The 15,837-nt window shown below is 47.2% G+C and overlaps 1 protein-coding gene across 1 annotated transcript in view; it reads right to left on the bottom strand.

Annotated features, from left to right (window-relative positions):
* The window catches only part of WDR44 (WD repeat domain 44), a 45,481-nt gene that overhangs the window by 25,396 nt on the left and 4,248 nt on the right, over positions 1–15,837 (bottom strand). Inside the window, exon 2 of the mRNA XM_028714305.2 lies at positions 4,307–4,340. Coding sequence (XP_028570138.2) covers positions 4,307–4,340 — 34 coding nt within the window. The remainder of the gene's footprint in view (positions 1–4,306; positions 4,341–15,837) is intronic.

Here is a 15,837-nt window from a genome sequence, read left to right as displayed (position 1 = left end):
GCAGAAACAGACTGGCCACAGAATGTACAGGGCAAAGGGATGCTTCGTATTTGCTCAGGATACATTCACATGAGCAAACAATGATTATTTTATGCAAGCTAAGAGCAGCACTGTAGGAGCAGAAGAGGAGTTTGTATGTTATGTTTGTAATTATGCATTTTTTACATAACACCCTGAGCATGGCCTGAAATACGGAAAGGCAGCATCCAAATAAAATTATGTATGTATGTATGTATGTATGTATGTATGTATGTATGTATGTACCATACTTTTCCGTCTATAAGATGCCCCCTTGTATAAGGAACCCCCCCCCCCAATTTTGGGGGACTAAATTTTAAGAAAATGAAGGGAGATGGCCAAAAGTTGTTGAGCCTCTCCCCCCACGCAGCTGCGGGCAGGAAACACTCCCTAGATCGTTTCCCATGCGCAGCAGCAGCGGGTGAATTTGCGCTCCCTCCAGCCATCCGGTTTGCAGGAACGCAACCTCCCCCGATGCCGCCGCACACAGGAAACGATCCAGGGTGTGCTTCCCATGCGCAGCGGCATTGGGTGAATCTGCATTCCAAAGAGCTGGCTGGCAGCGTGCAGCTTCTCCCCACCACGCAGCTGCGGGCAGGAAACACCCCCCAGATTGCCCCCTGTGGCATTGGGGGAAGCCACACTCCCACCAATCAAATGGCTGGCACCGCGCCACTCCCCCCCCCCCATGCCACCATCTGTGGATTGGATGACCCCAGTTTTTTGACATGATTTTTGAGTCAAAAAACCTCGTCCAATACACGGAAAAACACAGTATGTATGTATGTATGTATGTATGTATGTAATCTGCCAGCCTTTTCCCATGTGCGACTGGCCACCAAGTCTACAAGCAGGACATGAAAGCAACAACTCTGTCATAGCTTGTTCCCAGAGGCCGACATTCCCAGGTAGACTACTTCTGCCAATGGAGGCTCTAGTTAACAATCAAGTGTGGATATACCTGTTTCGTGAATTTGTCTAACCTTGTTTCAAAAAGCCCTATTTTCCCTGTGCAAATACTGATAAAGAGTTGTATTGCATCCACTTCCCATTTCAAAAAACAGGTGGCTGTAACAGCCTTGTGGAGAGGGTAGTCGGCATCCTCTACAGCCAGGCGCTATCCCAGCAAGACCCACCAGCCCTGCCATGGGGCCCACCAATATGCCCAGTCCCTTGGCTACGGGGGTTTCTGTTGCAAGTAGCCATTAAGCTGCCCACTATTTTTATGTTCCCACAATGCCTCAGACTGCCAAACAGCGTCGTTCCAGAGCTGGGTAGAAAGATTGGAGCAGCTGGCAGTTTCGCAGGACCATATGCTGCCATAGCCAAGGAAGCAAGCAGCGAGGCAAGCTAAGGGGTGGAACACACCACAGGGCACTTTGCAAATGGGCGCCCTATAATCTGAAGGCAGTCCCACGGCAAACAGAGCACGAATAAACCCTGATAAGGGCATAATTAACCTGGTCACTCTTCACAGAGGACCAATGACATGGCCTCTATCTTAAGGGGAGCTGCTCTGCTGCTCTCTGTAGCTACCTATGTCCTTGTCTCCTTTCAGGGCCAGTTTAAAATGCCTTTTGTTTTTCCAGCTCGGCCATTTTATGGTATTTCAAGGCTCCCGTCTTTTACTATCCAGGTTTCAAGGGGTAGGGAGGTCGTCTGGATTTTTGTTTCTGCTCCTGCAACACTCTGGCATCAATGGAAGTTATTTCAGGAAGTACTTTATGCTTCAATATTTATTTTACAAGCAGCACCTGAGGGGTGAGCATAAAACACCCCAGTATACACCAAGATGTACCTTCCATTGCTGGCCCTGCACAGCAGCAGCATAAGGCTAGTTTGGGACAACACTGTCCTTATTCCCCAGAAAACTGCACAGCATCACCTTCAGCCCATCTAACCAGAGACACTTTAGGATTTTCTCTCTTCTCTCCTTTTCTCTTCTCCCCCCTCCCCACTCCAAATGTGTACTAACTCCTGGCCTACTGTGAGAGCCGGTGTGGTGTAGTGGTTAGGAGTGGTAGACTTGTAATCTGGTGAACTGGGTTCACTTCCCCGCTCCTCCACCTGCAGCTGCTGGGTGACCTTGGGCTAGTCTGAAGTTTGTTGAAGAGTGTTTGTTGTGGGGAAGGAAGGGAAAGGAGATTGTTAGCCGCTTTGAGACTCCTTAGGGTAGTGATAAAGCGGGGTATCAAATCCAAACTCTTCTTCTTCTACTACTACTACTACTTAATAAATGCCAGAGATTCAGCTGTGCTGTCACTGTACTTGGAGGCAGCATACTAATTACCTGTGTGGGAAGCAGTGGTGCTGCCTCCATGCGCTAAGTTTAGAGTTCTGCTTTCACATAATCTCAGGCTTTTCAAACCGGAACACTAAACTCCCTTCTGTCACCACACTGGCAGTTGGGGAGCAGAAAGGGAGACGAGGAACAGAGAGAAGGAACCCAGCGAGCGAGGCTGCAGAAGCTTAGTTAAGCCTCTGGCTTCTGGCTACCTTGGGAAGCAAAGCACAGCAAAGTTCCAGTTTTCTAGCACATATTTCTAAGCTCCATGTTTATAACAGGCACAGACTGAATATCAGCCGCCAATGGGTGTGTGTGTGTGTGTGTGTGTGTGTGTGTGTGTGTTCCTTTGCAGGCAAGGTTAACAAAGGAAGGAAGAAAAGCATCAAGAGAGCACTTAAGAATTAGTTCTTGATTCTTTCCTCCCAAGTTGAATCTCCCAACACCCTGCCCATCAATCCAAGTGGCCTCTGGGGACTGGAACCCTTGGTGGTGCCAGCGCCTGCTGATCAGAGCCCAACATCTGGAGGCCCAAAGGATCCCGAGCCACGGTTGAACATTATGCAAGAACTGGGCCCATTCATCAGTGGGCTCTCACCACTCTTAGTGTGCACTTGGTTTGTTGCCATCTGCTTCAGTTGTGAGGGGTGCAGAATTTTAATTACAACCACACTATAATGGATGCGCCAAGCCCAACCTTTATGTGGTGTATTCTCAAATTGAAGGAGAACAAGGCTGCTAACCACAGTGGCTTATGTTCCACCTCCACTGCCGAAGACAGAGTGCCTCTGCATGCCAGTTGCTTGGAATCACAAGAGGGGAGAGCTGCTGTTGGTTGTGGGCTTCCCAGAGGCATCTAGCTAGCAACTAAGAAAAGAGAATACTGGACTAGACGGGCCATTGGGTTTGATCCAGGCTTTTCTTGCATTCTTTTTGCTGAAACAGAATTCCTGAACTCCACTCATACATTCTAAAATATGCAACACAAGGGACCTCTTAAAAACTAAAGTGCATTTAGGTCAACTTCCCCCAACCTTGGTGCCCGCCAAACGTTGTTGAGCTACAACTCCCATTATCCCTGACCACTTGCCATGCTGTTCGGGGGCTCGCAACAGTTGTAGTTCTGAACACCTGGAGCAATGTGGCTAGTGAAAGCTGATGCTGTCTGTGTTAAGTACTCGTGCGTCTGCTCTGTACTCTTACTTAACAACATAAAAAGTCCCTTGACAGATGAGACAAGGGTCTACTTGGTCTAGCCTTCTGTCCAAAATTTATAGTCACTAGCAGGGGCTAAGTGGCTCTTGGGAAACTAGCCAGTAGTGGATTGCAGCCTACTGTCCCAGCTGTATTTTAAAAACTTCTCTCTCTTTCTCTTTTAAATCCTGGATGTTCTTTGGTTATGCTGCCAAAGGACCAAAATATGTGGCAAATTGGGCAGGGCAGCGGGGCTAAAACCTGCCCCCTAGCCTGTTGTCCACACTTTGATAACCTAAGTACCAGCAGTGGTGTGTCTCTGGAGTAGGGTGGGTGGGTTGCAAGTGCCACCCACCAATTCAGATCCTCATTGAGAAAGCCATCTGTGCCTCTGGGACACATTGTGCAGAATGAGATTCCAGTCACCACCCCAAAAATCAAACCCATAAACTCACTGTTTATATCCTTCTTGTTTAACAAAGAAATTGAAAAGCATCACGGGGCGCTGCCTATTTAGAAAAACACCATGCTTCCCTGGCTCTTGGATGAGAATGCAGAGAGCGACCCAAAATGATTTGCTGTGCTTTTTTCACTTTGAGATCCAATCTCCCCGGAGCAAAAGCTTTTGAGCAAAGTCCTGCGGGTGAAGAAAAACTCTGGAGGGGGAAAAATGGTCCCCCATATCCATTTTTCACCGTCTACCTAGGCACTGCAGGTCTGACGTCTTTAGAATGAGATGACCCTGGCTGCTCTCTGCTAAGATCAGGGACGCTGCTCACATCTGACAAACATTTACACAAAGAGACGCACCTTCGGTACCGGCTGCACGACTTTGGTTGGCGACCTGTCAGGGAGAAGAAAAGAAACACACCCAGAGACAAGCTTAGATAAGATTGGGGGGGGGATTTAAACACCTTTTAACAGAGTTTAAAAATTAACTAGAAAGTTTATCCCCATTCTCTGGGGTGATATTTTTATAAGTTTCTCCTTCAAGGAAAGCTATCACCCTGATAGCGGGAACCTCAGGTTTGGCGGTAGAAAACCCTGTTTCACCCATGGGACCCTCCCCCAGGTCCACCCTTCACCACCACAGCTTCACACCCTCCTTGAATGCCCCCCCCCCCCCGCCGACTGAAACATATTCTTGAACTCTTGACAAGGCTTGCCTGCAAAGAAAGGCAAGAGGGAGGGGTAGGGTGTGCTTAGAAACCAGACTACTGGACAAAGGCAACACTTTGGGGGACCACAGATTTCTGTAGCTTAAGAAAATGGGAGCAAAAGGAGGCCCACAGAGGAAGAGGGGTGCATGGAGGAGACAGGGGGACCCAGGGAGGATGAGGTGGCCATTGTGCTCATGCCCTGCCATCCAGCCCTCCTGTGTCTCCCACAACACAAACTATTTCAGGTTTTCCTTTGTGGCAGCAAGAGTGAAAAAATGCTATTTTTAGTGAGCCACAGCAGCTATTCTCAGAGGCCTGCTCAAACTGAATGGTTCTATGCTCCATGCTGAGGGCATGGTCAGAGAAGCAGGTGTCCAGAGTACCTGCTCAGAAATGGGCCATGAAAATCTAATATGTAGACTTTAGCCTGCACACACGGGCTCAAGTTGCATAGTGCTGTTGCATTCAGGCTGGCAGGGCTTCTCTTGAGGAATCATATAAAGCTAACTGACCTATACCTCCTGGGATAATGCACAGGTTGTAACAGTTATGGTCTGGATTTTGCACTCCTCCAAATGTCTGCAAAAATGTTTTCAGTATGAGGTGAAGCGAGAGGTGCCCAATGTTTTCCAGTCTTTCTCTGCACCAAAGGTAACAATCCAAGCAGCTAGAGCCCTGCTGCTGCCACCAATCACCACAGATGCTCGAAACTGGGCCACAAATTCCTTGGGGGGGGTGTGTGATGAGAAATGCCTGTCTGCTGCCCCTTCCAGGAATGCAGTATTGGGGAGGGAAAGGATGGCTGCCCCTTTGGTCCCATCTTTCCCTCTTCTTGTACCACAGGAAGGGATGTGATGTCATCATGTTGCATCACCAGTAGGGGCACACCTGTGTGAACCCACACCTGTGTAGCAGGAGGTTTCTAGCCACTTGGAACAATTATTCCCTTTGGGCGAGGGATGCAAGAGACTGGGAAACTTCAAAGGCAGCCCTTGGAATGCCTTGCAACCACGGTATGCTGCATACATACATTTCTCCAGTTTGGTGTGGGGTTGTTGTTTTTAATCTCAAATAGAAACAGAAGTGGGACGAGACAGAGTGATGAATGAACATGTGCATGAGTGACTTGGATGGGAAAGAAGACTCATCTGCTCCTCTCTCGTTTCAGACAGAGCCTCACACATCACCCTTTCCTTTTCTTAAGCTGCAGGCGATGCCAAGGGTCGGATCTGGGGACTTATGCATGCAAAGCCTGGGCTCTACCACAGAGCTAAGGCCCTTCCCTGGACAAACATCGAGGGCAGCAGTCACCGCCCATGCCAGATATGCCAAATCTCTTGCAGCTCCTTCATTTTCTGCAGCCAGCCATACTTTCCTCCCTCCCTCAGGGGGGACTTGGGGAGTAGTGGGAACACACAATTTGACAATTCTTGGTAAGTTCACAGTCCTGAAGCTGCAGCAAGGCACTCAAACCTTGCACAGGGTCAGTGGTCCTGGCTGTCAAAGGCCACTTCTGCAATTACAGTGGCCTCCACCAGACACATCTGAAACTCTGGAACCATGTCTTCCCTTAGGAATCTGTGGTTTGGGTGAAGGGGATGGGCAGGGGAACCTGTTTGATAAGAAGGGTTATGTTCTCATGTTCTAAGTTTTGAAAGACCAACTCCCTTCTCTATGTGTGTGTGTGTGGGCACGCGCGCACGTAAATGCACACACGTGTCCCTTCTGACGTGACACATCCCTATGCTGTGTATGTTTGGAAAACATGAGGCAGGAAGCTCACTGGAAAACAGCTAAGAGAACCTTTAGAACCCACTCCCCATCTCTCCTGCTGCAAGCTCCTTTTCAACAGGAATCCAACAGCAGAAGATCCAGCCGTCGCTGATCTAGCACCCTCCAGACTACAACTGCCACTGCTGGGAGGGGCTGATGGGCACTGCAGTCCAAAACCTCTGGAGGGCACCAGGTTGGTGAAGGCTGCTCTAAAGCATTTGGAGATGGGCACTAACGGAAACAGAATACTGGGCAAGGTGGATGATGCAGAGTGACTGTTCTTCAGAATGATCCCCTAAGAAAGTTTCACTTTCTTGTCTTCCCCATGGTTGTGCTGAGTGAGACTGATGGGGAGTTGAAGGCTCCAAACATCTGGAGGGCACTAGGTTGAGGGGCTGCATCAGGGTCATTTCTTAAAAGCGTTCCCCCCATCCACCTCTATGTTGCTGCTTCTCTGTCTAAATACAGGAAGCAGACTCTCTGCCTAATTTATAGCAGCATCACTGAAGTATGTTGGAAGTGCAGTTAGGAGACAGGCAGCTTTATTCCCAGCTGGTGGACTTACATTAGAAGGCTGGAGGGAAGGGGGTTAAGAAATACACTGAAACTTAGAGAGGCTTTTCCAACCTATTTGCAATCTAAGGACAGGCTATTAACATATTTGGAGGCAACAAGCTTCAAAGGAAAGAGGCGTAGTTATTGTGTAGCAGCAAAAATGTTAATTTGCAAAAAGATATTGGAAATATTTATATTTAAAAAAACAGTTTATCAAATTTATGGCACCTGGCTATCATGAATAGAATCACGTGTGCATGTGAAGATGGGCAAGCAATACATTTGGAGAGGAACAGAAAATCATATCATACCATTCTCTTCAAAGAGGAGGAGGAGGTGTACATGCCTCTCCTGCTTTCTTATTTTTTATTTTTTAAAAAATGATATTTATTGAGAATTTAAAATTACAGAAAAAAAGAAAAAAGAAAAAGAGAAAAAAGATATTAAACAATACAAGTCAATAAAAGGAAAGAAGAGTACAAAACACACAATACATCAGAACCAAAAACAAAAACACAAAAAAAAGAATTAAAAACAAATCCAATATTCCCATATCTTTGTCTTTCACTAACTTGTTTCATCGACCTCCTCACACCTCCCTTTTTTGTATTCTAATTATTAATTATCTCAGCAAATCCTTTCCATCTTTCACTATATTCTGTCCTTTAGTTATCTTAATTTATTTTAACCTTATCTTACCATAAAAACCCCTAAAACCTAAAACTTATTTGTACATAACTCCTTATAGCATTCTACTAAAGCCAAATAGTTTCCTTCCAGCATTTTTCTAACACTCATTATTTTTACAATATTTCTCTAAATAAATTTTTAAACTATCTTCCAATCTTCATCCACCGTCTCTTCTTCCTGGTCTCGGGTTCTGTCAGTCCTTTCTATCTATTCCATCTAGTCCATCAACCTGGTGATCTTCTGTCCGAGGCTCTTAACTCTTTTCCATGTCCCTTCTGCAGATCTTCTTCATATTTATACCTGCACTTTACTTTGTCTTCTGCTGGTCTTGTTCTTAATTTCCTTCCTTTGTCACTGAGGAGTAGATCTTGGGGAAACTCCAACCTAACAATGTCTTTATCCCTTCTCGACAGGTCAGCCCATTCTCCATGGCCAACACTAAAATCCAAAAGATATTTCAAAGCATGTTTCAATGTCCCTCCAAAGTTAAAGGCCCCCACAACTCCAGTCTCCCCCTGGCCCAAAGCCAGATCCCAGAAGCCAGAACATCCCTGCATAGGGGGATCTATCCAACTTCCCATCTCCAGTCCAAACGGGACTCCATCTCTCCAAGTCTGGCTCACTCCAGATTCGGTCATCAGAAACAACAGCTTATGTTCCTGCAAGGCCGCGGCTCTCTCCACTTGTATTACTTGAGGTTCGACAACAACCTCCTCCTTTATCTTCTCCGCAGCTTGCCCTGTCAAAGCAGATTCCTGGGTCGGTTCCTGAGAAGGTTCTATATAGGTGTTCACTGTTTGTCCAAAATTATCAATTGCAGTAGTCATCAAATCCATCTTCTCATGAAGCTGTTCCAATAAGGCACTTGTTTTGCAAAAAGCAATCACTAAGGCTTCTTCTGTCCACATTCTTGTTCAAGGTCAGTGTCTAGTTCTCACGATCTTTAATCTCTACAGCTGTAGAGTTCCCCAGGTCCACTCCAACAACAGTTTCAAAGGCTCCCTCTAGGGGAAACAATTTCTATTTGTATCCGTCCTTTTAAAAGCAGATCCAGCAACAAAATTACTTTCGTTTTTCAAATATTTTGTTCCTTTTAGGTGCAAAAGGAAACATTGGAATCAATATGTTTCTCTTATTTAACTATCTGTCAATGTACGTTTTATTCACAGTCAATGAACTTTCCCAAAACGTCTGTCTTTTTGGCAGCCCGTTCCCAGGTTCAAGACGGTAGAAATTTATCTTTTTTTACTCTCTCCCCTGCAGGCTTAAACAATCTAAGATTTCCCCCCTCTTCTCCTGCTTCCAAGGGGGGTTTAGTAGTTTTAGCCGATGAAGATATAATCCTTTACAAAAAGAAAACTTTCCAGACTTTAGCTTGCAACGTCTTTGCTTCAATCTATTTACAAAAGCGGAAGGCGGACTTCCTGTTTAGAACCTTCCCGCTTCGGTGCCAAATTAAGATGTTTAGTAATCCAATTTTCCGTTCTACTCACGGGTAGTTGTTTAAAGTCCAATTGTCCACAGGAAAAAGTCAGCGCTCTCCGGCAACAGCAATGCAGCTTCACTCCGTGGAAAGAGCAGTCGATTCGAAGCACCGCGCCGCTCACCCCACGTCGCTCCGGATCCCCGAAACCGGGTTTCCCCGTGAGTAGGGGAGGCGCCAAAGGTGCCAGCCGAATCCCACATCCACAGGCTTCTCCCGCCTGTGGTTTTTAGTGGGTCTCCACCTCGCCGTAGCGGTCCAAACCCTAGTTTCCACAAAGCGGATTCCTCCCGATCAGAGGAAATCTGCCATTGCCGGAGGCGCTAACCCGGAAGTCTCTCCTGCTTTCTTATTTAATCCCCACAACAAGCTTGTGAGGTGGGCTAGTAACTGAGAGGCAGTGACTGGTCCAAGGCCACCCAGTGAGTTTCGTGGCAGAGCAGGGATTTGAACTTTGGTCTCCCAGCTCCTAGCCAGACACTCTAACCACGACACCCATAATGTATTATGGGCAACCCTTACATTTTGCAAGAAATTTTCTTTGTCGAAGTGCTTTGTCAAAGGTGTTTAAAATCTTACATAATGTATCTCTGTCTAAAACACAGATTTAAGACAACAAAACACACACTTGGCACCCTCAATGAGACTGCTATGGGGCAGATGTTCCTGAGCAGGCCTAGGAACTGGCAGGTTGACTTGAACAGCAGATGGCTGCATTTGAGGGCCTGAAGGAGCTGCTCACTCACCACAAAAACCTTGTAATAAGAGGATTCGACTATGCAGCACCACAAAGCCAGCAGTTGAAGGGAAGAAGAAATGGGGGGGGGGGAGGTTCCCTAAAGAGCTTTGGGGCAGCAATTTTGTTTACCGCACTCCAATACTGCAGCTAAAATCAGCAGAGATTCCAGTTCTGAACAGCAAGGTGGATGTGAAAAATGAGAATCTTTAAAAAAGCTGATGGTTTCCTGCAGATCTTGCTGGACTGCAGCCTCTCCCATCCTCCTTGACCACTTGACCATGCTGGCTGGGGCTGATGGCAGCTGGAGTCCAACAACATCTGGAGGGAATCAAGTTCAAGCCATTTTCAAATATCTCAAGGGCTGTCACATGGAGGATGGAGCAAGCTTGTTTTCTCCTGCTCCGGAGGGCTGGGCTCGAACCAAGTTAAAAGGAAGGAGATTCTGACTGAATATCAGGAAGACCTTTCTGTCAGTAAGAGTTGTTCGACAATGGAAAGGTGATGGACTCTTAGTGGACTCTCCTAGCCTCTAAGCAGAGGCTGGGTGGCCATTTGTCATGTCTGATCTAGTTGAGATTCCTGCATTGCCTTCCAACTCTGCAATTCTATGATTCTATGTTAATTGAGAAGGTGGAAGTAAAGCACAGCACAGAACTGAAACTGAAAACTGGCTTTGGACAGGGGCTGTCACAAAGCTGAGCAGACCAGGGAGCTCCTGCCACCATCTCCTGAAGCTGGCCTGAGAATATTATGCACCATTTATTCTAATATTCATCTATTTATTATTATATTTTAAATGGTGGTAATTGGCTGAATAATAATAATAATTATTAATAATAATTTTTTATTTATACCCCACCCTCCCTGGGCTCAGGGCAGCTAACACCAATAAAATTACCATAAAACATAATGGGGGGAACCAATTTATTAAAATATGGGTTAAAATACAATTTAAAATGCAGCCTCATTTTAATAGTAGCCCATAGATCAAAACCATAAGGGGAGGGAAACATAAGGGTCAGACTGAGTCCAAACCAAAGGCCAGGCGGAACAGCTCTGTCTTGCAGGCCCTGTGGAGATGTCAAGTGCCGCAGGGCCTTAGTCTCTTGTGAAAGAGCATTCCACCAAGTTGGGGCCAGTACTCAAAAGGCCCTGGCCCTAGTTGAGACCAATCTAACCACCTTGCGGCTTGGGACCTCCAAAGTGTTGTTATTTGTGGGCCTTAAGGTCCTCCGTGGGGCATACCAGGAGAGGCGGTCCCGTAGGTACGAGGGTCCTAGGTAGAAGAGGTAGCTAATGTGTTGCCCTCCAGATGTTGGACTCCAATTCCCATAGGGAGTTCAGAGGAAGGGCCACAGCTCAGTGGTAGAGCACCTGCTTGGCATGCAGAAGGTTGTGGGTTCAATCTCCATCATCTCCAAGTAGGGTTGGGAGAGTTGCCCTGCCTGAAACCCTGGAGAGCTGCTGAGAGTCAACGATGCTGAACTAGATGCCCCAATGGTCTGGCTCAGCAGAAGGTAGCTTTCTGGGTTCCCGCCAGTCCCAGCTAGCATGGATGACAGGAACACCTAGAGGGAATCACATTGGCTACACCAAAGACAGAGAAAGAAAGAAAGAAAGAAAGAAAGAAAGAAAGAAAGAAAGAAAGAAAGAAGTCTGCCTCTGCTCCACACATACAGTAGAATAGAATGCAGGTACACATGCAGGTACACATAATCACATTTTTGAATTCTCTCTTATGTAAAACACTCTCGGCAAGTAGAAAACTAGCACATCAGGAAACAGGGTGAGCTAGAACCTCTCTCTCCCTGATGTTTTCTCTCCCCGCCCCACCGCCATGCATACAGTGGGTGAGCATTCAAAAACTGTGCCTCTCCACCTGCAGGGTGAAGTAGTGCTGATCACCTGTTGTTGCACTCTAGAGCAGACCTCACTCACTGCCATTCTTCCTTCCCCATCTTCTGTTGTCAAAGGTACGGTTTGCAACCAGCATCACTGATTCCACCAAGATCAGCAAATGTTTTGAGGTCAAAATGGGAAGGTACCACCAGGAGCTACATTTCCTGTTTGCATAAACGGAGCAAAAGCTAAGGAGTCTAAGGAGAGCGCCCCAATCTGGGCCAACAAGCAATCCAAAGGCCACCCTCACAGCCCCCCTCAAATGCACAAACACTTCCCAAGGCTGCCTCAGCTGAGAGAGAAAGAGAAAGCAAAAAGAGGGAGAGAGAGAGAGATGGCCTAAGCTGGGGAGGCATGACTGGGTGTGCTCAGGGGGTGGCCTCTTCTCAGGCTTACGGCCCAGGTGTGGGAAAGCTTTGGCCCTCCAGTTGTTGCTGAACTACAACTCCCACCCATTGGCTGATAGGAGCTGTAGTTCAGCAACCTCTTGAAAGCCAAAGATCCCACTGGTTGTTTGCAAGCCAGCAAGGTGGTCAGAGAGGATTCAGGAAGGAACAGCTCTGAAGCAATCTGGCAAGCAGAAGCAGAGAGAATGCTTGCACGAGGGAAAGACAGAACACAGGGAGGATGTGGAGACACCCCTCTCCCTTGCCACAAAGGCCTGAACATTCTACATAGAAGTAGGGCTCCTTTCACCCATCTTTAACTTATTTTTAAATTTTATAAATCATGCTTTAAGCAATGACCACATGCAACAGCCCAGCAAACACTAAATAGTGTTCTTAGCAGCACAGCACATGTGTAAATGTTCAAGCAACTGATTTGTCTGGCAGACAGATTTTGCACCCCCCCCAAAAAAAAATGCTCAGAAGAAAGCACTCAGCTCATCCAAAGAACAATATTTTTTATTACACAAGTGAATTGCAAAGGCTTATCATCCATAGCTACCTTGCTCTCTGACCATTTCCCGCTTTACTTAATCTAATTTTATCTGGAGCACAAGTTGAGAACATTTAAAAAGAGTACTTTGAAAAAAACGTGTGGAATGGAACACAGTATTATATGGGACAGAGGGAGGGCGGGTGTGGGAGATTCCCTGGTCCTGAATGGGGTAACTGTGCCCCTGAAGGACCAGGTGCACAGCCTGGGAGTCATTCTGGACTCACAGCTGCCCATGGAGGCGCAGGTTAATTCTGTGTCCAGGGCAGCTGTCTACCAGCTCCACCTGGTACGTGGGCTAAGACCCTACCTGCCCGTAGACTGTCTCGCCAGAGTGGTGCATGCTCGTTATCTCCCGCTTGGACTACAGCAATGCACTCTACGTGGAGCTACCTTTGAAGGTGACTCTGAAACTGCAATTAATCCAGAATGCGGCAGCTAGACTGGTGACAGGGAGTGGCCGCCAGGACCACATAACACTGGTCCTGAGAGATCTGCATTGGCTCCCAGTACATTTCCGAGCACAACTCAAAGTGTAGGTGCTGACCTCGGTCCTGTATACCTGAAGGAGCGTCTCCACCCCCATCGTTCAGCCCGGACACTGAGGTCCAGCTCCGAGGACCTTCTGGCGGTTCACTCATTGCGAGAAGCGAAGTTACAGGGAACCAGGCAGAGGGCCTTCTCGGTAGTGGCGCCCACCCTGTAGAACACCCTCCCTTCAGATGTGAAGGAAATAAGCAGCTATCCTATCTTTAAAAGACATCTGAAGGCAGCCCTGTTTAGGGAAGTTTTTAATATTTAATGCTGTACTGTTTTTAACACTCAATTGGGAGCTGCCCAGAGTAGCTGGGGAAACTCAGCCAGATGGGTGGGGTATAAATAAATTATTACTGTTGTTGTTGTTGTTGTTGGCGGCATGTTATTACAGTGCAACGCATGCCCCCCCCCCATCTTAATTTCAAGGTAAATTGACAAATAAAGATTTTGCAATACCGCATAGGTAAACTACTTAGAGATTATTGTTAGGGTGAGCAACATTATAAAATACGTAACAATTTAATCAGACAATGCCTCTCTAGCCAGTACATGGCAGCCCCGGGGCCTTGTTAGAGACAGTGACCACCTTTCAGCAACTGAGGCTGACGCACCATATACGTACAAACACAGAGGCACTCTCCAGACTTAGATACAAAGCTAGACAGCAAACTTTTGATCAGAAGCTTCGTTTGATGTCTGGAATGTTACACATAATAGCCAAATTAAAACTGCCTCTGACGTTTGTAGTGCACAGCAAACCTCAACAGGGGGTGGAATAGGAGTTGCTTAAATAGCTGGTTGTTTGCAGAGTGCTTTTTGGAACTAAAAGAATTAAGGGAAAGGGGACTCATCCTTGGAAGGCTGGGAAAAGAGAGAGACAAAATGCAAGTCCCCCAAAGTGGACAGCTTGCTTTGCTAAAGACCCCCCACTCAGTGGTGCACTGCTACTGAGGTCTGAAGAGCCAAACTAAGAGTGCAAGAGGAGCCCTGATGGATGCCCCATCTAGTCCAGCCTCCTGTTCTCACAGTGGCTGACCATGACAGCAAGTCTCCCTTCCTGTGGTTTCCAGCAGCTGGTAATCAGAAGCATGGCTGCTTCCAACAGTGGAGGCAGAGCATACTCACTGATCCAGCCTCATGCTCCATGAATTTGTCCAATCCTCTTTTAAAGCCATCCAGGTTGGTGGCCATCACTGCCTTCTGTGAGAGAGAGTTCCATGGCTGAACTATGGGCTGCATGAATAAATCATTAAAAAAAAAAGCTGTCCTGAATCTTCCAACTTTCTGCCTCACTGGATGTCGACGAATTCCAGTGCTATGGGAGAGGGGGGGGGGGATTCTTTATCCATTCTCTCCATGCCATGCATAATTCTGTAAGCTTCTATCATGTCACCTCCTACTCACCTTCTTTCTAAACTAAAAACTCCTTAAATGCTGCAACCTTTCCTCTGCAGCAGAAACTTCCTGGTTTACGGCCTTCAATGCTGCAGCAGCCCATAGGCTGCTGGCTAGAAATATATATCCTGGGCCTTTCGGCAGGTTTGCCACGAGTACTTTGTTCTGTTCTGCTGATTTAAACCACAGGTGCCTCTAGCCTAGTATAAGACTACTCTGACTGGCAGCAGCTCTTCCACAGAGGCCCATCCCAGCCACCAAGATGTTTTTGACTGGAGATGAAAAGCATTGAAACTTGGGGCCTTTGGGGAACCTGCAGCAGAGCAGGTGCTCCTACAAACCATCTTACTGCCACTCTATTTGTAGGCCAACACGTTTCCAAGCTACTGCTTCATTTGTTAGCCACCTTGAATACTGTTCACAATAGAAAAGCAACCTGCAAATAAATGGAACCATTAATCCAAGGAAGCTAATGCTGAAAGAAGTCCCCCGGCCACACTGAGTAGGGACATGAACCTCTCGCACCTCTTATGCCAGGAAGCCCAGTGGGCTCTACCTTTCCATCTTCCTCCACCCTCTTCTCCTGTCACATATTATTAAGGGGAGCAAATAGTGGGGGAGCTCCCTCCTTTCTTAAAACCAGCAAATCTCATGCACAATGCAAAACCTCAAGGCCTTCTCAAAATGCCATTCAAGAGCCACAGTAACTACCATATTTTTCGCTCTATAAGACACACTTTCCCCCTCCTAAAATGTAAGGGGAAATGTGTGTGCGTCTTATGGAGCAAATGCAGGCGGGAGGCTCTGCTCAGTGCTCCCTTTAAAGAGCCGCACATGCGCTCCGCATGCTCTTTAAAGGGAGCGTGGCTCTTGCGGGAGCCTTCCTCCCGCTGCCCAGGAGAGGCTGTGTGCGACTATCCCACAAGCCAGGACAGCAAGCGGGATCGCTGCGCCCCACTTGCTGTCCTGGCTTGTGGGATAGCCGCGCGCAGCCTCTTCCGGGCGGGGGGAGCTTTCATCCCGCTGCCCAGGGGAGGCTTCGGCAGCTATCCCATAAGCCAAGACAGCAAGAGGCTATCCCAGAACCCAGATCCCTCTTGCTGTTCTGGCTTCTGTGATTCAGAATATTTTTTTTCTTGTTTTCCTCCTCCAAAAACTAGGTGCGTCTTAT

Source organism: Podarcis muralis, chromosome Z (genome assembly GCF_964188315.1).
Source record: "Podarcis muralis chromosome Z, rPodMur119.hap1.1, whole genome shotgun sequence".
NCBI classification, from domain to species: Eukaryota; Metazoa; Chordata; class Lepidosauria; order Squamata; family Lacertidae; genus Podarcis; species Podarcis muralis.
This window is presented reverse-complemented; position numbering and strand designations above follow the sequence as displayed.